The following is a 26574-nucleotide window of genomic DNA, read 5'->3' on the forward strand; positions in this document are numbered from 1 at the left end:
AACAATTCCTGTCCTGGCAGAAGCAACGTCCTTAAGTGGCTGCTTCTCTCCACATGGTGCCTGGAGAGCTTCACCAGCTCATAGTTGGTAGAATTTTCTGTAATAATTAAATAATACTTATTTATCATATTTATGGTATTTTTATTAATTACATTAAATATTTCATTATAATGCTACATTAATTGTAGGATCCTAGGATGTTATCTCTGAATACAGAATCCCTGCAGTGGGAACCAGAGCTGACTTCACAGTTTGTGTTCTTGCTAAAGCTGCATGGTGGTGCTCAGTCTCAGTAGTAGTAACTCTACTAATGATCTTGTCTTGCAAATTTGTTTACTTGCTAGGAAGGTATGTCTGTTAACTATTACCTTGTTGCTATGTCGTAGCAAGTGCAAGTAGGTAGGCTATCAACTTACTTCATATTGGCAAAGTGTGAATTATAAAATATAGCTGGTTTTCTGTAGTGACTCTGATTTAAGGATAATACTGGCATGGCTTTTCAGCATTGTTGCTGAGTTACAGAGTGGGACTTCACCCCATAAATGGGAAACCTCAGTCACTTCTAATGTGAGGGTGAAATGCAAGTAAACGTCACTAACTTTGTCTTGTTATTGAATAGGTTTAAGTGGAAATCCAGCAGATATAGAAAGGAGAGAAGCAGTTTTTGGGAAGAACTTTATACCTCCTAAAAAGCCAAAAACATTTCTTCAGTTAGTATGGGAAGCACTACAGGACGTGACACTAATTATATTAGAAATTGCAGCTGTAGTATCCTTGGGCCTTTCTTTTTACCAGCCTCCAGGAGGAAATGAATCATGTAAGTAAACCTTTTAAAAAGTAGATGTGTACCTGTATTATACTACTCACTTTTCTCATCCAGCATGCCTATACTATAAATCTGGTGGGAGACCGTAAGTCAGGGAAAAAGCAACCTATTGTTCCTTATTGAGAGACTGCTACTAAAAGTCTAGCTTACTGTAGAAAGGCAACATGAGATTTCTCTGGTCATGATCTGGTATCATTCTGACCAAAATAATGCCAAGGTGAAGTTCAAGCAGTACAAACAAGGACTTGTCTTAAATCCAGCCATGTTTCTGTGCAAGTGTTTTTTTAGCTTTGCCTCAAATATTTAAGCAATTTGTAATTTGTGGTCATGTGCTTTCTTTGAGGAGTCAGCAAGTCTTAAATTTTCCTTGATTTGCAATATGACACTGGTAACTTTCTAATTTAGGAATTGAAGCTATATTTATACTTCTAAATGGAAAATGTAGGGATCTGGCCTTCATTGAACTGAATTTTTGCAGTGATATCTGGCTTGCTAAGATAAAGGTGAAGGGGGAAATGCGAAAGCAGAGGGTTGTTAACTAATTGACTAGCACAACATTCTCATGCCATCATTTAACAAGATAATAAAGACAAGTAACTTTCTGTATCAACTTCTCTTATATTCAGAGAAGCAGGGATGTAAATTCTAAGCAGTTTAACTTCCTTGAACTGCTCTAGCTTTCAGGTTATTTAGCTTCTTTGTGTGTTATAAAGGTAAAATTGTGAAGAAGGCTAGCATAGAAAATGTTTAGCAACAAATAGTAGTTTCTTCTTCTTGACAAAACTTTATTGTTGTTGAAATAATTATCTGTGTGAACTTTCTTAAATCTAAAACCTGTTTTCTACAGTATGTGGATCAGTAAATGTTGGTGAAGAAGAGGACGAATCTGAAACAGGTTGGATTGAAGGAGCAGCAATCCTCCTATCTGTAGTTTGTGTGGTATTAGTAACAGCTTTCAATGACTGGAGTAAAGAGAAACAATTTCGGGGATTGCAGAGCCGTATTGAACAAGAACAGAAATTCACAGTCATCAGAGGTGGCCAAGTCATCCAAATACCAGTAGCTGACATAATTGTTGGAGATATTGCACAAGTGAAATATGGTAAACATATTTTAAAAGTTGAACTTTCTTTTATTTTCAAAAAAGGAACTGCATTCAACATACCCAGTGATCTCTTGTAGGTGATCTCTTACCGGCTGATGGTGTACTCATTCAAGGAAACGACCTTAAAATTGATGAAAGCTCACTGACTGGAGAATCTGATCATGTTAAGAAATCCCTGGACAGAGATCCTATGCTGCTTTCAGGTGTGTGGCATTTGGCTGTTCTTCAAGAAAGTGATTTGTTTGTGGGGGTAAACTGGTTATTTAAAATGTTGAGGTATACAAAAATAGTGTTTTGTCAGAGTGAGTAGATTCTTAAGCAGCTACACAAAATGTTTGTCAGTTTTATTGTTTCCTCTTACAGATAGTTTTGGCAATTAAAGCTCCAGGAGAGCATGGTGTTATATGCACACATCTTACATTTGTCAGCGCGAAGTTTGGGAGCTCATTTCCATTGTGCTTTGCTTCTCCCTGTGGAGAAGGACTTCGGGGTGTTGGTCAATGAGAAAATGAACATGAGCCGGCAGTGTGTGCCCGCAGCCCAGAAAGCCAACCGTATCCTGGGCTGCATCAAAAAGAGCGTGACCAGCAGGTCGAAGGAGGTGATCCTGCCCCTCTACTCTGCTCTCATGAGACCTCACCTGGAGTATTGTGTGCAGTTCTGGTGTCCTCAACGTAAAAAGGACATGGAACTGTTGGAACAAGTCCAGAGGAGGGCCACGAGGCCGATCGGGGGCTGGAGCACCTCCCGTATGGAGATAAGCTGAGAAAGTTGGGGCTGTTCAGCCTGGAGAAGAGAAGGCTGTGTGGAGACCTCATAGCAGCCTTCCAGTATCTGAAGGGGGGATATAGGGATGCTGGGGAGGGACTCTTCATTAGGGTCTCTAGTGATAGGACAAGGGGTAACAGGTTAAAACTTAAACAAGGGAAGTTTAGATTGGATATAAGGAAAAAACTCTTTACTGTGAGGATGGTGAGGCACTGGAATGGATTGCCCAGGGAGGTTGTGAATGCTCCATCCCTGGCGGTGTTCAAGGCCAGACTGGACAGAGCCTTGGGTGAGATGGTTTAGTGTGAGGTGTCCCTGCCCATGGCAGGGGGGCTGGAACTAGATGATCTTAAGGTTCTTTCCAACCTTAACTATTCTATGATTCTGTAACTGCTTAAGTCTCAATGGAAAATGTGATTCAATCTTTCAGGCACACACGTGATGGAAGGCTCTGGAAGAATGGTAGTAACTGCTGTAGGTGTGAACTCTCAGACTGGAATCATCTTTACCTTACTTGGGGCTGGAGGAGATGAAGAAGAGAAGGAGAAGGAAAAAGAGAAGAAGGACAAGAAAAGTAGGCATAATCATCTTGGATTCCTGGGGAGGGAGGGATGAACTCCTGAATGCTACTGAACGAAAGCATATTCTGGTCATCTGGAGACAGAAATCTTTTTCTAAGCCTTCTGAAAGAAAACTCGGGTCCCGTGACCTGAGAGTACGCTACTACTAATAGCTTTTGTCGTGGATTTTTAATCAAACTCCAGATCTCATTGAGCAATTAAAGGTTAGAACTCTTGACCAGCCATACCATCTATAAATTGTTAAACTGCCATCTTCCGTAATTTAATGGTATACAATGTGAAGTGCATTCATGTCTAATAATAGCAAATACCTGTTTGTGGCAAACAGGTTATTACCAATAATACCACTGAAGTATCTCATTTTGCTTTTGGCAGATAGAAAATGTCCTTTATAGTGAGCTCTTCTATGATAATCATAGAATCACAAAGTGGTGAAGGGGAAAGTTTGTATCATTGTTATTGATGAGTTTATGGATATCTTAAGTATATATGACTGATTTTGATAAAGATGAGCTGCCTCTGCTGCTCCTTTTCTTCGAGTGCTGAAACTCTGAATGCAGCTCAGAGCTCAGGCAAATCTCTAGTTGCACTTTTCTGTAAACTTAATTTTTGGTGGGATGAGGGCCTTCTGTAAAGTGTGAAATGGGCTATCTTCCTTCTTCTGAAGGACGTACTTAGTAGCTGGAATTGTAAGGTCACTTATCTAAACTATAGCCTTTATCCGGAAAATCAAAGGTCTAGAAATGTCAGTCATGTTTTAATACTAGCTTTCATAAGGCATGTTTAGGACTAAGCTGCACCACAACAGAAATTTTCTTAGCTGTTGTGAAATCTACTGGATGGGACTGAACCTGAGGATTTTGGCAAAAAAAATAGACTTTTTCATCAGAAGAATATGAAACAGTAATAAAAAGCAGTACGGAAATGTGCTTAGGAATGTTGATAGCCTTCAAACTAAAAAGGCAATTGTTGAAATGTGTGCTCTGCGCAGAAATTGGGATTGAACTGTGCTTTTTGTTTTGTCCTAATCCACAAACAGTTTACAGTTCTGACCCTTCTTGAAAACTAAGGTAGTAAGCTTCATCAGAAGTAAGTTACAAGAGTTGTTACAAGAACTGGAAGTTCAAAGTTAGTTTGAAGCTCAGGCATGGTAGTGAAGATAAACACTTCCAGGGATTAGTGGGGAACTGTTTCCATCCTTTGCTCTTTCCCTTACAGAGGAAGAAGGAAGCAAGCAACACTACCAGCTGCTACAGGGGATATGCAGAAGATTATAGGTTTTATTATTATTCTGGCAGCATTTCTTATTTAGGAGCAGTATTTTTGACAAGTAGTGTTTTGGTGTAACTTAGGGCCTGAACGTTTAAGGGGCTCTTTTTTGCCTCCCAAGACACACAACTTCCTCCTTCCTTTAAGTTAGGTGCCTAATAAGATTCTCCTTGGTAGAACTCAGGTTAAACTCAATTAGCTTCTCTGCCAATGTTAAGGAGATTAAAGTGGCTATTTTCAGATGGCTGTGTATGTCTTGGTTCAGAATGAAAGCACAAGGAGTTAGAAGTAACTCAAGTGTAGAATTTTGCTCTTATAAGAGGGAGAGGGGAAATAGGAAAGAATAAATACTAAATTAGGATACAATGATGAGTTCTTGAGTCTGAAGTGGCTTCTTTTCTACTTTCTATAGAAAGTGAACGCGCTTTTTTTCCCCTCCTCAGCTGTTCTGTGTATAGCAATCAGACTATGTCTAAAGCAATAATACAGTGGAGGTATTAAATGCCATTCCAGACAGGCTGCTTGATATTTTGATTTTCTTCTACCTGAGTGCTCTTACACATTTCAGTCTATGTAACTTAAGGCTGAAGACTTAATGAATTGCCAGTGTTACCAAAAAATTCTGGTTTTTTTTCCCCAAGTTCCTCAATTCTGTGCTTTCATTTCAGGTTATTACAGATAGTTACTATAGCCCTTGCTTTCTCTATTTAAGAGGAATGTTTGTTGTCACTTGCCAAGGTAGTACCTAAACCTTTTTCCTTCAAAACCCAAATAAAAAAAGGTAGTGTCTGTTCTGTCTTTCCCCTTCTTTCCCCCATAAGCTACACACAATGTGTCAGTCTTCTAGTTACTTTTAATGTTTCGTCCATTATTTTCTTCTATTATTTCACTGTCCTTCTTTCTGGTCTCTTGAACAACATGTCTGAAGAGAGTTAGGAGGGATATTATGAATGCCAACTGTTCTCTTAGTGGTGTAATGTTGGTATGTTGCCTATAGATTATGTTCATGCTTGCGTAAATAGGGTTATCACAGATCCAGTAATCCGGTGCTGTGCCTCCATTAAGCTTTGGTGTGGATTTATAAATATTTTATACTACAGTAGCTTCTACAGTGTTGAACAAAGCACTGCTTCTGGAAATGAGATTCTGCAGTTTGTTTACAGCAGTAGTCAGATGAAGTTGCCAAATGTTGGAGGAACAGAGAGCAAGACTGAGGCCACCAGAATCACCTTAGTGTCACCATTTTTTACCTGGGAAAAATGCTTAGGCAAGCCTTTTAAAAGCTTTTCTCACAAGTAATAAATGTCTGTTACAGTAATGTGTGCAAGCTTAACTATGGTAGCATAACTCTGCAGCAGTCTTTTATGGAAAAAGTAAAAAAAAAAGTCCTGATGCAAACTGTTTCTGTGAGTTGACATCTGCTTTTAAAGCTTCAGTTATATGATCCCTCTGTCTCACATAACTGCTTGTTTCAGCATATGGTAATGTATGCATTATATATAAATATAAATACTGAAATGAGCTCTGCAGAGCCAGTTTAAGCCGCAGCTTGTTTCCCTCTCCAACAGGTAAAAAGCAAGATGGAGCTGTTGAAAACCGTAACAAAGGTAAATGCAGATTCTCTGATCCTTTCTTGCAAGTCCCTATTTTCTGAGTGTTTGTAATAATGAATACATACTTTCCTAAGCAAATGAATATTTAAATCCAAAGTGCTTATGCTAAAGATGGCACAAGTTAATCTGTCCAAAGCATATGCTTAAATGAACATGGTGGTCTCAACATAGCTAGATACTACAAAAGTGAACTTTGCCATTGATTTTCAAGCTATCTTGTTGAGGTGAGTTACCCTTGGCTGGCTACCAGATACCCACCCAGCTGCTCTCTCACTCCTGCCTGCCTCAGCAGGACAAGGCAGAAAATAGGATGAAAATCCTGTGCGTTGATATGAGGACAGAGAGATACTTATTAATTATCTTCACAGGCAAAACATATTCAACTTGGGAGAGATTAATTTACTGCCAATTAAAAATAGAATAGGATGGTGGGAAACAAAAACATCTAAAACAGCTGCCCCTCTCTGCCTCCCCTTCCTTTCAGGCTCAACTTCACTCCCGATTACCCCTGAGGAGTGCAGGGGGATGGGGAATGGGGTTTTTTGGTCAGTTCATAGTGCTTGTCTCTGCCCCTTTGTCCTCACACTCTTCCCCTTCTTGATCACAGGGTCCTTCAAAAAGGACTGTATCCTACTGGAACTTTTCCAGTTTGGGTTTTCACAGGCCACAGTTCCTGCCAGGAGCCTGCTCCATCATGGGCCTTTCACAGGCTGCAGCTTCTTTCAAGGCACATCCCCCTGCTCTGGCTTGGGGTCTTCTGTGGGCTGCAAGTGGAGATCTGCTCCACTGTGGTACTTGGTGGGCAGCAGGGGGACAGCCTGCTTCAACATGGTTTTATCCATGGGCCGCAGCTCCCCTGCTGCCAGCACCTGGGCACCTACAACCAATATACTTGTTTAAACATTCGTGTGTAGTATGGTGTCTCTGGGTACAAGCTGCTACACAGTACTGGGGTTGGTAAGCTTTTTAAGTATCACTGATTTTGGGGGCTCCCCAAGTGGATAAACTTAACTTGATCTTCTAGCTAAAGCTCAGGATGGTGCAGCCATGGAAATGCAGCCACTGAAGAGTGAAGATGGTGGGGATGGAGACGAGAAAGACAAGAAGAGAGCAAATTTGCCAAAGAAAGAGAAGTCGGTTCTTCAAGGCAAACTTACAAAGCTTGCAGTTCAGATTGGCAAAGCAGGTATGATGTGTCATTAAGCTCCTTATGTTGATACCATGTGTTTGAATAAAATTGGAATGTGTGCAGTTTGTGAGGGGTTAACTGAAGTAGCTAGCCTTGACTGGTTTGATTATTTAAGTGCAAAATTCCAATACGTGCAAGTATGCCACTGAGCGAGGTGGTGGCTTCTCAGATTGTCATATGGATGGCTTTTATTTTTCCTTGATTTAAGTAGATTCAGGCCTTAGAGTGCCTGCTTCTGGAAGAGAAAATTCAAACTTCATAACATCGGACAACTGTAACCAAAGATCATTTTTAGATAAGGCATTTCTTGATGTACCTAGAGAACTATAAATTGAGCGAAGTCTGGAAAATGTAGTAGGGTCAACCAGGTTATCTCTAGTACTTCCAGAGGCTTAAATATTTCCACTTAACATGCCTTACAGTATGTAACACTTTTGGACTTTCTACTATCCTTTAGTTTATGTTACTCCTCAATCAGCTAGTATTCAGCTGTCTTCATAAACAGTTGCTTCTTGAAAGTAGGCTAAAGCAACAGTGAAGTTCAGTGTAAATTTTAGGCTATGTTATCTAGCATATAGAGGTTTAATTAAAATATTTCAGGGTTTACTTTGACCCATGTAGAATTGTTGGAAGATTTAGGTTAGGGGCTTTAAGAAGTCTTGCAGCCCAGCCCACAGTTCAAAAAGGGCTGACTTCAGCATCTGTGTCAAAGTGTGAAAACACAGCAATTAAGCTTTTAGCTTTAGCACTCTAGTTATGTATAGGAATGTTAATTTTTCAGGAAGACTTGTACTGACAAATGTGGGATAAAGCTTCCATGGTATGTTTAATGTGAAGTGTTGTTCTTATGACACTTCCCCCCCCCCCCCCCCCCCCACTTTTCATAGGGCTTCTGTTTTCCTTTTTTGCTTTTTGACCCATTGTAACTCTCCACATACCCATAATGCTCATCTGCTTCATGCATGCCTTTTTCTGTCCTGCACACACTGAAGCACCTTTTTACAAAGAATCGACACTCTTCATACAGTGAATTCTGTTCCTTTATTCCAGCTAGATCCATTTTCCTTCACTGTTTTTATGTGGTGTCCTAAATGTGCTAGTAGCCGTTCTGGTTTGTCTTCCTAGTTATTCCCAGTTCACTGAACACTGCTTAGCTGCCATATTTAATCCCAGCTTCAGCAGGAAGCAGGGTGCAGACTGTCAGCAGCTTTCTCTACTGACTAATTCAGCAGTGCAGTCATTCAAGGTCTGCTGAATTATTTCAGTTCCTGTTCTGCTTAGGCAATTGACATTACATATTTGTCTGTCCTGATCATAATTAGATCTTTCACTTTTCAATTAAATGGATGGGGGGGGGAAGATACTGGAAGTTTCTAAGTGCGATGCATGAAGAAGTACTTGCATTGGAAGTTGGAACACCTTTGAGAACTACCTCAGTGTTTCCTGACTTGCCTGTTCAAAAATTACATAAAGTAATTACTTATTTAGCTCATATAAAGGCAGAAGTATTTGCACTTGACTTATCCACAGTCTGTATTGCCAGATATTTGAGATACTTTCTGACAACTGTTTATTCTCTTTTTAACAAGGTTTGTTGATGTCTGCAATTACAGTCATTATCCTTGTGTTATATTTTATAATTGATACCTTCTGGGTTCAGAAGAGACCTTGGCTTGCTGAATGTACACCAATTTATATTCAGTATTTTGTGAAGTTCTTCATTATTGGAGTTACAGTCTTGGTGGTGGCAGTACCAGAAGGTCTTCCACTTGCAGTGACTATATCTCTGGCTTACTCTGTTAAGGTAAGTGCATAGATGTGGAACAGATTTTAAGGGTAGGTGGGTGTATTCATCCGCTGTAAATCTCAGTTTAGGTGTGGTGCACCACATACGTAACAGACTGGGAGAAGCTTTTCATGTTTCCCTGAACTGCATAAGTATTTTACTTAATGTCTGAATACACACTAACATGAACAGTGAGAAGTGGCAGGCTGCTGTCACCATCTAAAGATGAATGGGTTTAACTCACAATGCTGTAGCATTTGCTTATAATATATAATGTGTTAGAATTTGTAAATAACAAACTCTTCTGTAAACTGAACTTCTACCTAACTGATGTGTTAAGCGACTGCTACAAAAGTTTTCGGATTGATTTTCCTTGAGGATTGAATATTGTAGAATATGCAGCTTTCTGTTTATTTTGCAACATATTTTTTAATTCATGCTCTTTGTTCTCATTCTTATTGCTTCCTCATGCTGGGACCAGTTATTAATCTGAAAATCTAATTGTAAAGACATGGCTGTTTAGCCTATGTTCTAAAATTTAACTTGCAATACTAACTAGTAGTGGCCTTAGCATTTTATCATTTGAATACTGCCTCTTCAAGGTTAAAATACTATCCAAATCTGTTAAGTAAAGAATTTAAAGAGAGATTTTTGCCTGTGAAACTTACGTAGTTCTCACTATCTTAGCTGAAACATTGGGCTCCCAGTTTGTATTTGATTTCAAGTCTGACTTTAGCTTTTTGAAATATGTCACTTGATGTTCAGATAAGTCTGTGGCACAGCTTACTTGATCTTTCTCATAAGCAGAAAAATTATTTATTCATTTTGTTGTGTCTGGTAAAGCTCAGTCTGTACCTCTCCTCTATTTATAAATATCATCATAAGCTATTTGCTCATAACACAGTCTGAAAGGTATCAGTAGTCAGTGAGACATGCAGGTGTAAGGGATTAAGACTATTTATGAACCTTGTTCAAAATGAAGTTTATTGTGACGTAATAGAGTTAAAGGAATCCTGACTGACTGTGGCAGCTACAAATTCTTCTTCTGTAACATGCTAGGTGACTTAAAGGCTCAGTGTCTTTTGAAACTGCTGTGTAAGACTGGACACCCTAAATGAGAATATCTGAAATGTGAAGTAATGGTTATACCTGTTGACTGCTTTTATTTCCTTAGAAAATGATGAAAGATAATAACTTGGTGAGACATCTGGATGCATGTGAAACAATGGGCAATGCAACAGCTATTTGCTCAGATAAAACAGGAACATTGACCATGAACAGAATGACAGTGGTCCAAGCCTACATCAATGAAAAACATTATAAAAAAATTCCAGAACCAGAAGCTATTCCAGAGAAAACCATGGCTTACCTTGTGACAGGAATTTCAGTTAATTGTGCTTATACTTCCAAAATACTGGTAAGTGGATGTCCATTCTAATCAAGGTAAAAAAACTTCCTCAAAATTTCCACATTGTCTGGTGGCCCACATGGTGGTAGTCAGTTAAGTGTGTGTGACAAAATGCAGCATATAGGGTATTTTATACATGCTGTAGATTGCTCAGGCATTCGAGTGTAAACTGCAAAAATAGCTTATTTCAGTTAGAACTGATAGTTCAAACATACAATCTCAGGAAGACAACTGCAAGATCACAGTTGTATCTAAATTTGTTTTTATAAGTGGGGCTGTTAATTTACTTGAAGAACATCTTGGCTGGGTTTGAGTGCTACTCCAAAGTAAGCGTGTAAGAGGAGCATAACATCAGCTAGAATCAGGGAAAATGCAGGTACAGATAAGGATAATAATGGATTTTTATTCCAAGTGCTGTTGTATGTGTTTGTAGGCTTTAGAATTGTAACATCTTTGCTCATACCTTGTTTGAGACTTGCAAAATATTTTGGAATGAAAAGAATAATGGACCATTACACATTTTAAATACTGGACTAGTTAGCACTTAATTGCATCATTTTCTGAAGCTACATAGCTTCCTTGCTGTAGTTATTCCAATGTGTTGCATAACTTGTATTCTTTTAGGCAGGAAAAATAACTAGTAATTAGCTTTAAGGAATAAATTAGCACTTCAAGGTTTAGTAGAAGTCTACACTCTTAGTGCTTTGTGTAAGAATAGCGGTAAAACCCTAGTCCAAAAGCCACTTTTCAGCCAGTCTGGACCTCTGCAAGAATTTCAGTAGCAGTACTTAAGGTGGCACATCAAGATTGCCAGCACTGATTCCTGTGAAAAAAGACTGTAATACTGCTAATGGTTTATAGCATGTGAGGAGTTTCGCAGTCTTAATTTTCTAAAGATTTTTATATAGAAATTAAAAAAATAAATAGCTGCATGTAAACTGACCAGGCCCCTTAATTTTAATCAAATGACACCCAAGGCAGTCATAGTTAGTCTGTTTCACAGAATCACAAACAGCTAAAAGAAATCTCTTGAGATCCTCTGGTCCAACCCCCCTGCTCAAAGCAGGGTCAGCCAGAACACATTGCTGAGGGCTGTGTTCAGTCAGGTTTCAAGAATCTCAAAGGATGGAGACTCTGAAACCTCCGGGCAGCCTGGTCATGTGTTTGACCACCCTTAGAGTAAAAAGGTGTTTCCTTATTTTCAAATGGAATTTCAAGAGTTTCACTTTGCAGCTGCTGCCTGTTGTCCTTTCACTGTGCATCAGTAAGAAACCTGGCTTTGGTAGTCTTTACCATTGCTCCACCTGCCTGCCCCATTCAGGCATTTAATATGTCCTGATAAGTTTCTCCCCCAGAGCCTTCTCCAGGCTGAACAGTCCCAGCTGTCTGCCACTCCTCACATGTCAAGTGCTCCAGTCCTTATACGTCTTTGTGGCCCATGGCTGACTTGCTTCTGGATGTCCATGTCTCTTTTACTGGCAAGCTTAGAACTGGACATCTTAAACTGCACATTAAAGTGAACATTTTGAAAGTGTGAGCATTCAGTACAGCCAAATCCAAGATGTTGCAGCTCTGAAAAATAAAAATGGATCACTCACGATTAACACGGTTCAGCTCTAGCTGCTTGAGGCATGTGAGGCTGACTAAGTGTTTCTGCAGGTTTTTGCTACAAACTGCACTGCAATGTTACACCTATATAGGTTCAGAAATAACTTGAGAGAAATTTTTGCGCATTACTTACAGCAGTAGTATGTGCATATTTCACACTGCTGAGGTAAGAAACTTGTTCTGGCAGTAAAGGGCTGGAAACTTGTTTCTGAACTCTTTCCACTTAAATAGGCCATAGCCTGGAGAACAGAACTTGTAGTGAGACTTAAGAAGCTTAAAGACTTAGGTTTTTCGGTGGAAGGCTAACAGGTGAGGTGACTGCAGTCTTAAGTCATTGAGGAAGCGTTATTACGGGACAGGACACTTAATTTAGCAGAAATAATGCTAATTTAAGTAAAGTTATATACATTTTTTTAAAATGTGAAGTAGTTATTTAGGGACTACACTCGATCAGAATTGGATCATTTCAAGTAATAGAAAATACCTTTTAGAAATACCATGTTACAATTTGATACAAACTGAATGAGTGATTTTTAAGCCTTGAGAAAGGGACTGAAAGATCCTAAACAGGTACAGAAGTTACCTATAAAAGCCAGCAGTGTGACTTTGACTCGTGACTCATGAATTTATAGAGTAAGCACTGTGAAAGTGAAACTTCCCCATCCCAGAGTTAAGCTTGGCCTTGACTTCTTTTTTTCTAAATGCTGTACTTCAGTGGTTCATAAGTTAACCTCCTAATCAGTGAAGGTTCTTGTTGTTCTTGCAGCCTCCTGAAAAAGAAGGTGGCCTACCACGTCATGTTGGAAATAAAACTGAATGTGCCTTGCTGGGATTGCTCTTGGATTTAAAGCGTGATTATCAGGATGTAAGAAATGAGATACCAGAAGAGGATTTGTACAAAGTGTACACCTTCAACTCTGTTAGAAAGTCTATGAGTACTGTCTTAAAAAACTCTGATGGCAGTTTCCGGATATTCAGTAAAGGTGCCTCTGAGATAGTTCTTAAAAAGTAAGAACAACTATTGTAATTCAGCACATAAATTTGGCTAAATGTTCTGATAAGTGAGGAGACTGAAGTGCTAAACAACATTGTGCTATAGCCTGTGAAATACTTCTGTTGCCCTACTTGCAAACAAGTGCAGCAGTCCTGTACCTTTCTGACTGCAGCTGGCTTCTCGGCTTGTCTCCTTGTTTGACTTTCTACAGCAAGAAAGGCAATTAGCGTTTAAGTTACTTTAATTTTAACACCCCAGCCCTGCTCCCCCCAAAATGAGCTGGTTGTGGTTAATTTGTGAACTCTCTTAGAAGAAAGTATCTATGAAGTGATCAGTTCTGCAGGTAAACTATTCAAGTTTTAGGTGTGGTTGGTCAAAATGCTCACTCATCTTCCAGTAAAGTCCCAGCAGCTACTATGCCTAGATTCCAGGAAGCGCTTGTGCCTTTGATTGCTTTTAGCTTCAAAAGACTGTGCAGGTTGATGTCCAAGTTGGTCATTTTAAAAGGTGGCTTAACTTGGCCAATGGAAAAACTTGAGTTTTTTTTTAATGTGACAAAGCAAATTGCTTCTTTATCCATCTGCCCATCTATAGAGGATTTATTAGTATGAGATAAGACTGTTACTGAGAGATTAGTCACCACTGGGACAAACCTTTAGGTGTAAAGAATGCTGTGTTAAGTCCTAATTAGACAAGAAGGGAAGTCAAGCGTGTATGCATCATGTTCTCTAGGAACAGCAGTGGTAGCCAGTCTGGTTTTGGTTCTGAAATCACATTGTTTCTAGTCCAAGTAGCACATACATAGTATCTGTTCAGTTTACCTTTTTGCTTGCTACTAGACCCCCAAATAATTATCTAGGAAAGTACTAATACGCTAAAGGAAAAATCCAAAATCTTCCTTCTCCTCAATTTAGTATTGTCGGTCTGTAAAGGACTCTTGTTCCTTTTGATACAGAACTTAGAAGTAATTTTTTTCATAGCAAGGTTTAAGTCTCATCAGTGAATAAGTAAGTATGCCTATATTTGCATCTATCTTCAGAAGTATTTTGTACCTTACTATGTTACTGAGCAATTGAAATATAGAAGTTGGTAGAACTCATTCAGCCTCATGTGGTCTGCTTGGCTTCATACCCGAGATAAGAAAATAAGGGCATTTGGCAAAGAACAAGAAAACTGATTTGGATACTGTTGGAATAGTTGTAATTCCAAAACTATTTCAGAGTATGTACTGACTGGGAGAACTCTTAGCAGCCTAAACCACTTTCTTTACCCGCCACCTATGCAGTGCCAGAAATTAATCTCAAGAGTTTGTAATCTCATTTCTCAATTGTACTGCTTATTCGTTATTATAACATGTATGACTGTTCTTGAGCACTGAAAACTTAAACATGAATATTTATAAGATGCAAATGACTCGCAAGTGTAGAAAAAAATGCAGCTAACTTTTTCAAGCAGAGCAGCTCCATTAATTATGTTTTTTTCCTTAGTGCTCAAGTCAAATATTTGAAATACATTTCAATGTAATCTTTACATAGACTTTATTGGCTTCCATTTAGTAATCTTGGAATGCTTTGAATTTATCATAAGCCCTGTGACTGCAGGTAACACAAGATATCCTTAGTTGGCTGCTGACATTTGAGCAGATAACCAAAATCAGGAAATTTAGGTAAGACTTCAAATTTCAGTTATGATGAATATTATGAAGCTTTAAGGAACTGCTTCATTTCCATTTCCATATCCTGGACAAGGTGGAAACTTCTTTATATGTATTGCACCTGGGAATTCCCTAACCCCTCGGGACTAAACACTTAAACATAACAGTAGTCCTCTTGAGTGATATGCCAGGTCTGAACTTGATATTTAAAAAAAAAAGTAATAAATTCTTACATTTTTTTCAGTGCCACATTAGTACTAATTTGTAAAACAAGTGCTTATGGCATTGCTTTATGACAAAACTTGGCTAAGGATGCAGATGAAAAAGACTAAATTTATTGTTCAAAATAGTTGGTAGAGTTATATTTGTATTAGTGAAGTGTATATATAAGCTGTCTGAAAACAGTGGTTTCTTTGGCATGAAGAAACTAAAGAAACAATTAAAAGCATGTGTTGAAATGCTAGAGTACATAGTGTTGAATCTAATCTCTTGTATAAACATTTAAATCAGATTTAAGTATTTGCTTTTAATTTGATATTTCACATTAAGAACTCTATGCCAGATGCTCTCTGAATTCTATTCACTTAGCTGGGGGGTCAAACCTTACTACACCAAGATATGAGTGCCAGAGTTTGCTTTTAGTGCTGTAAGTTTAGTGCTTACAGCTGTTTAAGCACCACATGCATGTTCTAGAAGCATACTGCTCTTCTGAGGCTTGTATAACTGTTAACAAGGTGGGATTATTTTGTTGATCTTGAAACTGGATTGACTTGGCTCAACCAGTGCAGACACTAGTCTGTTTACATACAGTGGAGAAATGGATACTTCTGGGAGGTAACTAAAGTTTGTGTCCTAAATTTGTTTGGCATTATTTTCATTCTAGGGTGATTGTTAACTTTCTACAGCTAGGATGTTTTGCAACTAGGACAAGATTAAGCACATATGGAGAAAATTATTTCTGAGATGTTGCTACTGGCCTTTTTTGTATGTGTTCAAGTCTAGTGAAAACAAAGCTTGTGGAAACTTACTGGAGTTGACTAATAAGCCATTGAATGGGCTGAACTTCTGGTTAAGATGTGCTAACTTTTCAAACGTTCCTTTTCAGGTGCTTCAAAATACTGAGTGCTAATGGAGAACCAAAGGTATTTAGACCTAGGGACCGCGATGATATCGTGAAAACTGTAATTGAGCCAATGGCTTCTGAAGGGCTCAGAACCATCTGCTTGGCATTCCGAGACTTCCCAGCAGGGGAACCTGAGCCAGAATGGGACAATGAAAATGATATTGTTACTGGCCTGACATGCATTGCTGTTGTCGGGATTGAAGATCCTGTGAGACCTGAGGTAGGGTCATTGACTAAACTGCAGTGATTGTATTATGGATCTTGATTCATGTGGTTTGTTATGCAGAGAGTGCATGAAACTGAATTGCTATTGTATGCCTTAAGCATGATTAATAAATAAAAATCCAACTTCTTGGGGGGAAAAGTTAATGGAGCTATAAAAGCAGATTGAAACTTCTTAATGTCATTTATGCTGTGTTACTGAAGCTCTGTACAACCTAAGGTGCTTAATGTGGAGGGGTCTCAGTAGTAGATGGAAAAGCTTGTCATTTTTTTTTACCACTTGGAATATTAGGAGCATTGTTTAGGATAATATTAATCATTGTACTTGTTGCCAGCGTCTCATGGGGAATAGAGAGAAGAGTTTGTCACCTGAGAGCTGAGGTATGGAGTCTGGCTTGTGGCTGACATCTAAGGAAGGCAGTGTTTTTAAATAGTGAAAGCTTTTATGACACATGTAAGTGGAACTCCAGTCTGATCTGTATAACCATCACTTTACACGAAAAGTCATGGGTAAAACAGTGGAGAGTTGAGATGTAATTGATTTCACACAATCATAAATGAAAAGCCAGTACTTCGTACCTACAGCCTAATGAGGATTTTTATGTTATTTTTAAATATTGCAGTATTTGAAAACTAAGGGGGGGGGGGGGAGGGGGATGAGGGGAAAATGACAGCAACAAAGCCTCTTTGCCAGAATTGCCATTTCTGTGTTTTTCAGGAAAATAATTGTGGTAAGATACTTAATTTTTTAAATTTTCCATAACAACAGTCTTGATTTAAAAAAAAAGAGCTATCCTGGATTGAGCCAAAAACATTCTTTTCACTCGCATGTCTAGATTTATTCAGATAATGTACAGTCTCTACTCCTGTGTGTTTTCTTACAGGTACCTGATGCAATAAAGAAGTGTCAACGTGCAGGCATAACTGTACGCATGGTCACTGGCGATAACATTAACACTGCTCGTGCTATTGCATTAAAATGTGGTATTCTGAATCCTGGTGAAGATTTCCTGTGTTTAGAGGGCAAAGACTTTAACAGGAGAATACGCAATGAAAAAGGAGAGGTAAGCATACTGACTGTGAAGTAGATCAGCAGATACTCTAAATCGCCTAACTGTATAATATAACCAGTGTTCTTTTGCAGATAGAGCAAGAGCGAATAGATAAAATTTGGCCAAAGCTCCGTGTTCTTGCAAGATCTTCTCCCACTGACAAACACACTCTCGTAAAAGGTAATTAAAAACTATCTGTGCTTCTAAGTAAAGCTCCTAGAAAAACATCTAGGACTGAGCAGCAGGAAATGCCTATGAGGTTGTCTTCATTTGCTGAATGATGCGTTTTTTCCTTTATCCTCTTTGAGAAGTGGAGCCAGTTAGGTCTAGCTGTTCTTGTTCTGGCTTTTTTCTTTTTATTTTTTTTATTTTTTTTTTAAATTATAACTGAGGAAGACAAAACTGGGTTTCTCTTTCAGGTTTAATCTGTGCTGTGTTGTCAATTTCAAACTCTTAACACCAAGATGTTATTTCATTTTAGGTATAATTGATAGCACTGTCTTTGAACAGAGGCAAGTTGTAGCTGTAACTGGTGATGGTACCAATGATGGTCCAGCTCTGAAGAAGGCAGATGTTGGATTTGCTATGGTATGATATTTTATTTTTAATCTTCAGTATTTTGGAGACCTGTTTTGATACAGTAACTTACCAGACCACTTAAGATTAAACAACCTTGCTTGTATCATTGGTCTATTATACAACTAAGTTAATGTAGACAACATTTCTCAGACTTAATACTAAATACTTTTTCCTCCTTCATTCTAACTTATCCATGTTCCGTGTAGTAACAGAGTTAATGATACTGAAGACTTCTAAAACAAGATCTGTTCAACATAAGGCAAAATGACTTTAGGTGGTAGATAGCATACTGTGTTGACTTTGAGTAAAGCTTATACGCAATATGGAATGAGCTTATTCATCTGTTTTCCATGAAACAATGAACAGGAACAGGGAGACTATGATGTATGAGACTGCTAGTTGATATTTAAAGTGGTTTTGGAGTCTATACTAAGAGACATCTCTAGTACAGCTGAAGTATCAGAGTTTTATGACAGCTCAGGATTTGCATTTGTCTGGATGGTTTCTTAGATTACTTGGCTTTCTCAACCTAAATTCAAAACTGCCCTTTGAAATGGCAGCTAAACCAAGTCTTGGCTTTAAGTGCTAATACTGGGTAGACTCATGCGTTAAGTATGAAAGCTTCAGTTTTCTTTTCTCTTTCAAAACAGTGTAAGGTTCCTAAAGCTTCTTTTGCCTCAAGATTTCTCCTCAGTCTTAAGCTAGAAAGACAGTTTGGTGCCAGTAGGTCACTTAAGTCTTTAAAACCTCATTATAGAATCATAGAATAGTTAGGGTTGGAAAGGACCTTAAGATCATCTACTTCCAACCCCCCGGCCATGGGCAGGAACACCTCACACTAAATCATGTCACCCAAGGCTATGTTCAACCTGGACTTGAATACCGCCAGGGATGGAGCATTCACAGCTTCGCTGGGCAACCCATTCCAGTGCCTCACCACCCTCACAGTAAAGAACTCTTCCTTGTATCCAACCTAAACTTCCCCTGTTTAAGTTTAACCTGTTACCCCTTGTCCTGTCACTAGAGACCCTAATGAAGAGTCCTTCCCCAGCATCCCTATAGCCCCCCTTCAGATACTGGAAGGCTGCTATGAGGTCTCCACGCAGCCTTCTCTTCTCCAGGCTGAACAGCCCCAACTTTCTCAGCCTATCTTCATGCAGGAGGTGCTCCAGTCCCCTGATCATCCTCGTGGCTCTCCTCTGCACATGCTCCAACAGTTCCGTGTCCTTTTTATGTTGAGGACACCAGAACTGCACACAGTACTCCAAGTGAGAGTAGAGTAGAGGGACAGGATCCCCTCCTTCGACCTGCTGGTCACGCTCCTTTTGATTATTAAGCATTTGAAGGCGGGGGAGACAACCACATGCGGTTGCATTGATTTAGATGCTAATCTTGAAGGAAAAAATGGGAAGAGGAAGAGCTTTTGCTCATTCTTGAGTATTTTTCAAAAGCATAACTTAAAAATTTGACAGCTATGTATGAAATGTTCTAGACTGTAGCAGTCTTGGTTTCTTTTAATGAGTATCTGTTTTCTGCTGTTGTATAGCTGCTGTAGTTGGCACTTTCAAGGGCAGATTTATTTTAATCTTCCAGAACTTAAATGTTTCCTGCAGTTGCTGTCTATGTTCATCTGTGTAAGAAACTAGTTCCTCTAACTGCTTGTCTAAACAGCACTTAAAAGATACCATCCTCCATATGATATTTAAAGACACTTCTTAAGGTGTGCATATAGCTGTGCAGGTGGTTCATTTCCTTGGCAAAACAATATATCCAGACTAAGGATCATTAAATTTGCTGTTGAGTTAGTGTTTTTGAAATGATGAAAGAAAAATAAATGCCCTTCAGGTAGTATTACACAGAACTTAGCTTAGCTGTTTACATACTGTAGGAGAGTACAGGTGCTTAAAACTTAAGAATGTCATATGGAATGTCATTGCATATGCTGTTTAATGCCAGTGCTCTTCTGCAACAGGTTTTTGGTAATGTGTATCATTCTGCTATGTTACCAACACATGGGTTGCCCTACTTCTGAAGTCTGTATAGCAAACTAGTTAGGACGTGGACTAAACTGTAGTACTGCACCATCTGGTGGCCTTTAACTTGTACAGGGTTCAGTAACATTTCTTTGGGACAACTTAGACAGTGTCTTTATCATCAACATGAGGATTTTATGTCAAGATCTTTAAAGACAACATTAAGGTTTCTGTTTTATTTACGTTTCCCCATGCTTGAGTGGAACTTGCAAGCAGAACTTGATTCAGTAGAATATTAGATGCTTACATTAAAATAGTCCTTCAGGCTTGGTGCATTCAAAGTGAATTCTGACCAAGGATATAATAGCTTCTATTACGTAAGTTGGTGCATCCTGTTATATTTCATCATGTTTTTCTTTTTCTACTAGGGTATTGCAGGAACAGATGTAGCTAAAGAAGCTTCTGATATTATCCTTACAGACGACAACTTCACAAGTATTGTTAAAGCAGTTATGTGGGGACGAAATGTGTATGACAGCATCTCCAAATTTCTTCAGTTCCAGCTTACTGTCAATGTAGTAGCAGTAATTGTTGCTTTTACAGGAGCATGCATAACACAAGTACGTACTGGTGGTGGATTGTTTAGCTAAAAATGGTTGAAAATGTCATGACTGATTAATTCTTCAATTCAAGCTTTCAGTTAAACATTAGTCCAAAGATCATAGTATTCCTCAGAACATGCCCCTGTTGTATAATAAATGCCTTTAATAGCTGCAATTTGTTCACTTTTAGTGGAGGGTTTATGTATCTATCTTTATAGGATTCTCCGCTTAAAGCTGTGCAGATGCTGTGGGTAAATCTCATAATGGACACATTAGCTTCTCTTGCCCTGGCAACAGAACCACCTACTGAAGCTCTGCTGTTGCGCAAGCCTTATGGTAGAAACAAACCTTTGATTTCTCGTACAATGATGAAGAACATCTTGGGTCATGCATTCTACCAACTCGTAGTGGTCTTCACACTCCTCTTTGCTGGTAAGAATACTGAGGCTACACAAAGTTATCCTAAAAGTTATGCAGAGATGTGATCATTAAAATAAATTTTTTGTTGTAGTATGTATGTGTAAAAACACCAATGAAGCTGCTGATAAATGCTTTTTAAACACAGGTGAGAGAATTTTTGATATCGACAGTGGAAGAAATGCACCTCTACACGCTCCTCCTTCAGAGCATTATACTATTGTATTTAACACATTTGTGATGATGCAGCTTTTTAATGAAATTAATGCCCGGAAAATCCATGGTGAAAGAAATGTGTTTGAAGGAATCTTCAACAACGCTATCTTCTGTTCTATTGTTCTGGGGACATTCGTTGTGCAGGTAAGTAAATTCCTGGGGAGTGGGGGGACCAAATTTGTAGCAGTTTAAGCAATACAAGTGTATGCACCTCTGTTTCACATTGTTAGTTCACTTACTCTCCCATGTTTAGGCTTTTCTTAGATGACACTTCGTCAGAAGCTACTCTTATTTTCAGGGTTGCACTCTGCAAGACATGATAGTGATGGTTGGGCAACAAACCTAAATATGTAGAAATGACTCCTGACTGCAGCTGTGTTCCCTTTATAAACTTGGTGGGCTGAGTGTCTTCCCAAATAAGTAACTCCTGAGTTGTTGTCTCCTCAGTATTTTATTCTGTGTTAATAAACGAAGATACTCTTGGGATTTTCAGCTGTCAGGTTGTCCTCCTTAATGATCAATACTGTCTCCTTTTTATGCCTGTCATGCTACTTGAATTGTTGATTCTCCAGGGCACACTTTCATGCATATAATTCCTATGCGGAGGGATACCTTGCTCATTAGGGCCCATACAGCTTTTTCTAATAGTAGGTAAGTCAGTAGGAGGTCTTTATTTTAACTTCTGAGATCTCTCCCCCTTCTCCTAAGATTTACTGCATAGATGTCACACTGATTATTTAAAGTCTGACATTTACTACTGATGGGATACATAGTAATATTCTGTTGAATTATTTCTGAAGTGGTTTATGCCTTATGGATCTACAACTTGTGTTAATAGAAACCGATTAATAAACTGGGTTCTTAAATGGGTGATGGTCATATGATAAATAACCACTGTAAATTTGTAGCATCAAATACATGCTGTAATTGTGAAACAGAACTGCAAACAAAATGAAGTAGTCAACAGGTTTTTATGATCGTGACACTTGAAGAAAAATAGGTAGCTGTTGAAACACTGAAAAGCTGAAGACGATAGGTTTGGAAAGTTGCTCAGACTGCTGAGACAGTGGGTGCATAGGCTTAATAAAATGGGAAATCCTGTGCTGTAATGCAGAGTTGTCTCTAGTGATTTTGAAACATTAGGGAATTTTCTGGTAACAGGTCACTGATACGTTTTGTTCAATGGTGTTGCTCTTCACAGATAATTATTGTGCAGTTTGGTGGGAAGCCTTTCAGTTGCTCGGAACTCTCGATTGAACAGTGGCTGTGGTCCATTTTCCTGGGCATGGGAACACTACTTTGGGGCCAGGTAAACTAGCTTTTTCAAAATGCCAAATACCTACTGCATTAAAATACTTTACATGGAAGATGAAAAATACAGTGTCCTTAATATTCAGATCATTCAAGTGGACTGTATGAATATATGGTGATGAACAGTAAATACTGATTAAAATTGACTAGTTCAATAGCCAGAAAGTCTTTAAGTGAATATTCCTTACTCTGAGTTGGTCAATTAGTTATACTTCATAACTAGATGCTGTGGCTGGTTTATGCTTAATAACTTTTAACTAGAAGAAGCTGTAGTTACTTTTAAAATATGAAATTATATTTTTAGTCAGATAAGTACTAGAAGTTCTGTAAGAATACAGATGCAGTGAACATGTTAATGTTGAAATATATTTAACTTTGCAATGAATGATTTTCTTGGAAAATCAGATCTGTTAAACTTGACAGTATTTTGTTGATTTAAAAACTTCTGGAGTAGCAAGAAATGCAGCAAAACTGAAAACCAACTTTCTCTGAAGCTTCATTTGCATAATTATGAAATAATTGGAAAGTTCTCTCCCCTATTAAGCTACTGCATTTTGATTTTTACTTCCTTGCTCGCTTAGGGTTTCATTACTATTGCATGCACAACAGTGCTGGTAAGCAGCAAGCTGATTTACATGAAACTTTAGAGGAACAGAGTTTTCCATTATTTAATGACATACTTGTCTAAACTTTTCATACCACATGAAGAGTTTTCCATTACAGTATCTTTCCTTCCATTATGAAAAGGACATTTCAGGTTTCGGTATAAAATTGGTAGGGTGCATTTTAGTTGTAAATACGTACATACGTGTATATATATATATATATATATATATATATGCATATTCTGCAAGTGGGTATAAGCTTTTTAATAAGGCTTTCTGGAAAATTAATAATTAAAAAAATAAAATCAAATAGAGTCACTCTGAGGTTCAAAAGTTCCTAGAAAAAAATCAAGATGGTTCAAAATACCTTTGACCCAAAGCATCTTGGAAGGGCAAAGCTTCCCTGCTGCAGTTCATGCTGCTCTAGCATCTCATTAAAGCCAAAGAACTTTTGATTTTCTGGGAATAATAGAAATTGAAGTGTGATCTGGGAGCATTCATAATAGCAATTTCAGCATAAAGGGCTGTTTATCTTGCTTTTGGAGCAGTCTTTTTCCTCTGCAGCTGCTGAAATGGTCGTCTAGGTTTGTGATGGTCAAGGAAAGCAGTCTTGGAACTGGTCTGGATCTGCTAGATGGGACGTATCAAAAGATGACTCCCCTTAACTACATAGTTCACCAGAATATCCCTGAAGGTGGGGATGAAAAGGAAAGCTGGAATGGCCATATGTAGCTTTTGTTTAGTTTAAGATAGTGTATACCAAGTTTCAAAGTAACAGTATGGGACAGGGTTTTGGAAACATCACTTACCTTGCAAATGGATTGCTACCTTCCAGTTCACAAAAGAATGCATGTCTGTTCTATATTTCTGAACTAACTGTGGCTACTTTCATTAAATGATCATAGAATCATAGAATAGTTATGGTCGGAAAGGACCTTAGGATCATCTAGTTCCAAGCCCCCTGCCATGGGCAGGGACACCTCACACTAAACTGTGTCACCCAAGGTTCTGTCCAGCCTGGCCTTCAACAACCACCAGGTTGCTGGGCAACCCATTCCAGTGCCTCACCACCCTAACAGGAAAGAATTTCCTCATTATATCCAATCTAAAGTTCCCCTGTTCAAGCTTTAACCCATTACCCCTTGTCCTGTCACTGTAGTCCCTAATGAAGAGTCCCTCTCCAGCATCCCTATAGGCCCCCCTCAGATACTGGAAGGCTGCTATGAGGTCTCCACGCAGCCTTCTCTTCTCCAGGCTGAACAGCCCCAACTTTCTCAGCCCGTCTTCATACGGGAGGTGCTCCAGTCCCCTGATCATCCTTGTGGCCCTCCTCTGGACTTGTTCCAATGATGTATCTCATTTGAGGTAACACATTATGCTCATCAAATGGATGGAGCTCTGAAAGCTGTAGATACAAGCACAGTCTGCAGAATTAATAGCTTTTTGTAGCTCCAGTACTGCTTCTTCTTCCTGGCATAGTCAAGTAATGTGAAAGTGGAATTCTGTGTCCCTAGCAAGTATGATTTGTAGTCCAGGTTTACATTTCACATATCAGTTGAAGTGGTAAGGATATTCATAGCTTTGCAGCTATTCAGGGATCCCTCTACATTGATGCATTTATCCCATTTACAGAATTTGTGTTTTTTCAACTTCGCTAATTGTATGTAGGATATTATGTTAAGCCTCAAGTCTGGTATTTCTTTTTCTTTTTTTTTTTTTTTTTTAAAGAATAATCCTGATTCATATTTTTCATTCACCGATAGTTGATTTCAACAATTCCAACCAGCCGCCTGAAATTCCTTAAAGAAGCTGGTCATGGAACACAAAAGGAAGAGATTCCTGAAGAAGAACTAGCAGAAGATGTAGAGGAGATTGATCACGCTGAGAGAGAATTACGTCGTGGTCAGATCTTGTGGTTTAGGGGCCTAAACAGGATACAAACTCAGGTATGGCCTTGAAAAAGGTAGGACAACAGGGGGTGTTATGAGGGAAATCTCTCCATCTCCGGTCCTTTGACTAAGGTGACAGTTCTAACTCGTGTGACTGAGACTGTCAAAAGGGGGGATGGATGGATGTGTAATCCCTCAGTCCTCTGTTTTCTTCAGCTCTAAATGCAACTCTTGCCTGTGTATCTCTCTATTAAAAAAGTGCCTTTTCTCTTTACTTTTTGTGTGTTATAGATGGGATGGTCCTTTCTCTTGTTCTCTCTCTCTCTTGCTGAGCAAGCTGTCACAATCTCTGATTCCTTGCAGATGGATGTAGTGAATGCTTTCCAGAGTGGAAGTACCATTCAGGGGGCTCTAAGGCGGCAACCCTCCATCGCCAGCCAGCACCATGATGTAACAAATATTTCTACCCCTACACATGTAGTGTTTTCCTCTACTACTGCTTCTACTACTGTGGGGTGTGAGTGTGTGTTCCTAAAGTGCATGAAATTAACATTTCCTAATTCACGTACCTAACGTTTCTCATTTTCTCCTTAGTACTTAAAATCATCGTTCAGGCTTTTATAGAGCTCTTCCACAAAGTGGAGTCCTCAAGACTTTTTTTTCTTAGAGGGCTGAGAACAGGTGGAACAGTTTCAACAAAAGACTTTAATGTGAAAGCTGTGAGCCTGCACATTCTGTGCCTTCATCCATTTGTGTACAGGGGGATATGTAAGATAAAATGGGAAAACTGTTGTAAATGTTCGAGTATATGCCTCTTAGTGTGACTTACATTAAGTGAATTAACTTGGACCCAGGTCAACAAAAATAGATGTCTTGCACTGCAGCACAAGTGATGCTTAAGGTAAACAAGCTGATGGGAAAGCAAATGGTATGTTAAAAATATGAATGTAGTTAGAATATGAAACACTAAATACATTTTCTTTGTAGCCTGTCAGGAGCTTCTGAATCCCTGCTTTTGTTGGACCTTTTTAACTGAATAACACAACTTTCTCGACATCAGGATTCAGGTGGTGAAACAAGGCTTCTAAAATGCATGCAAGTCAGAAGAACTTTCCAGTAGCTCATATAAAAGGAAAATAAGGTTTAAGCATTGAATGTTTAAATTGCCATTCAAATCTGAAGGGGTTTTTCTCTCTAGGTTCTTCTGGCAGCAGTTCATAAGCCATCAGTGAAAGTAAAGATTGCCTTAATTCTGCCCTTTTTATATTGTGCTCTAAGTGGCATTTTGGTTACAGGCTTCCTGTCTGTAGAGGCTAGAGATTTAATTACTCGTGTATATGAGTTTAAACTCTGGAGTCTGAAGACACATAACAGTTGTAGTTGAATACTGATAGCTAATATCTATTGCTGAAAGAGTTTTCCATCCTAATTATATATTCCATGTTAACTTCCTTCTTAAATTTCCTAGAGACTGGTTAAAAAATTGTTTCTTAAAACTGAGAGGGTTTTTCTTTCCCCCCCCCCCTGCTTTTTAAACTTTCAGATTACCAGATGGATGAAGACCCTTAATTTCAGGAGCTGTCTTAAAAGAAATATTCTCTCTTGGTTTTGTTTGTTTGGGTGGGCTGGGATTTTTTTTTTGGCTTTGGCCAGAATTCCTGTGTGAGCTTCACCAAGTGTTTACTTCTGTACTTGTTCTCCATTGCTGAGACAGGTATTTCCCTACCTTGCAGTAGTGTTAAGAAGCTCAGCTCACAAATTCAAATGCCTCAAGAACATGAAAT

The 26574-nt window shown here is 38.7% G+C and overlaps 1 protein-coding gene across 13 annotated transcripts in view; it reads left to right on the top strand.

The window, feature by feature from the left end:
- The window catches only part of ATP2B1 (ATPase plasma membrane Ca2+ transporting 1), a 65609-nt gene that overhangs the window by 34682 nt on the left and 4353 nt on the right, over positions 1–26574 (top strand). For 9 of the 13 annotated variants that reach the window (XM_057423676.1, XM_057423703.1, XM_057423657.1 and 6 more), the window contains 19 exons: positions 620–817; positions 1674–1928; positions 2009–2134; positions 3130–3273; positions 6118–6156; positions 7187–7348; positions 8941–9155; positions 10312–10554; positions 12920–13161; positions 15907–16144; positions 17031–17210; positions 17291–17378; positions 17680–17786; positions 20179–20370; positions 20571–20784; positions 20918–21129; positions 22187–22294; positions 24665–24847; positions 25082–25240. In XM_057423676.1, the coding sequence (XP_057279659.1) occupies positions 620–817; positions 1674–1928; positions 2009–2134; positions 3130–3273; positions 6118–6156; positions 7187–7348; positions 8941–9155; positions 10312–10554; positions 12920–13161; positions 15907–16144; positions 17031–17210; positions 17291–17378; positions 17680–17786; positions 20179–20370; positions 20571–20784; positions 20918–21129; positions 22187–22294; positions 24665–24847; positions 25082–25240 (3305 nt within the window). Of the gene's footprint in view, positions 1–619; positions 818–1673; positions 1929–2008; positions 2135–3129; positions 3274–6117; positions 6157–7186; positions 7349–8940; positions 9156–10311; positions 10555–12919; positions 13162–15906; positions 16145–17030; positions 17211–17290; positions 17379–17679; positions 17787–20178; positions 20371–20570; positions 20785–20917; positions 21130–22186; positions 22295–24664; positions 24848–25081; positions 25308–26574 lie in introns of all 13 variants that reach the window. The other 4 variants (XM_057423719.1, XM_057423745.1, XM_057423737.1 and 1 more) reach the window with 4 other exon arrangements.

This window comes from Pezoporus wallicus, unplaced genomic scaffold, assembly GCF_028554395.1.
Source record: "Pezoporus wallicus isolate ANWC-B61680 ecotype Strahan unplaced genomic scaffold, APGP_CSIRO_Pwel_v1 contig_7722, whole genome shotgun sequence".
In the NCBI taxonomy this organism is placed as follows: domain Eukaryota; kingdom Metazoa; phylum Chordata; class Aves; order Psittaciformes; family Psittacidae; genus Pezoporus; species Pezoporus wallicus.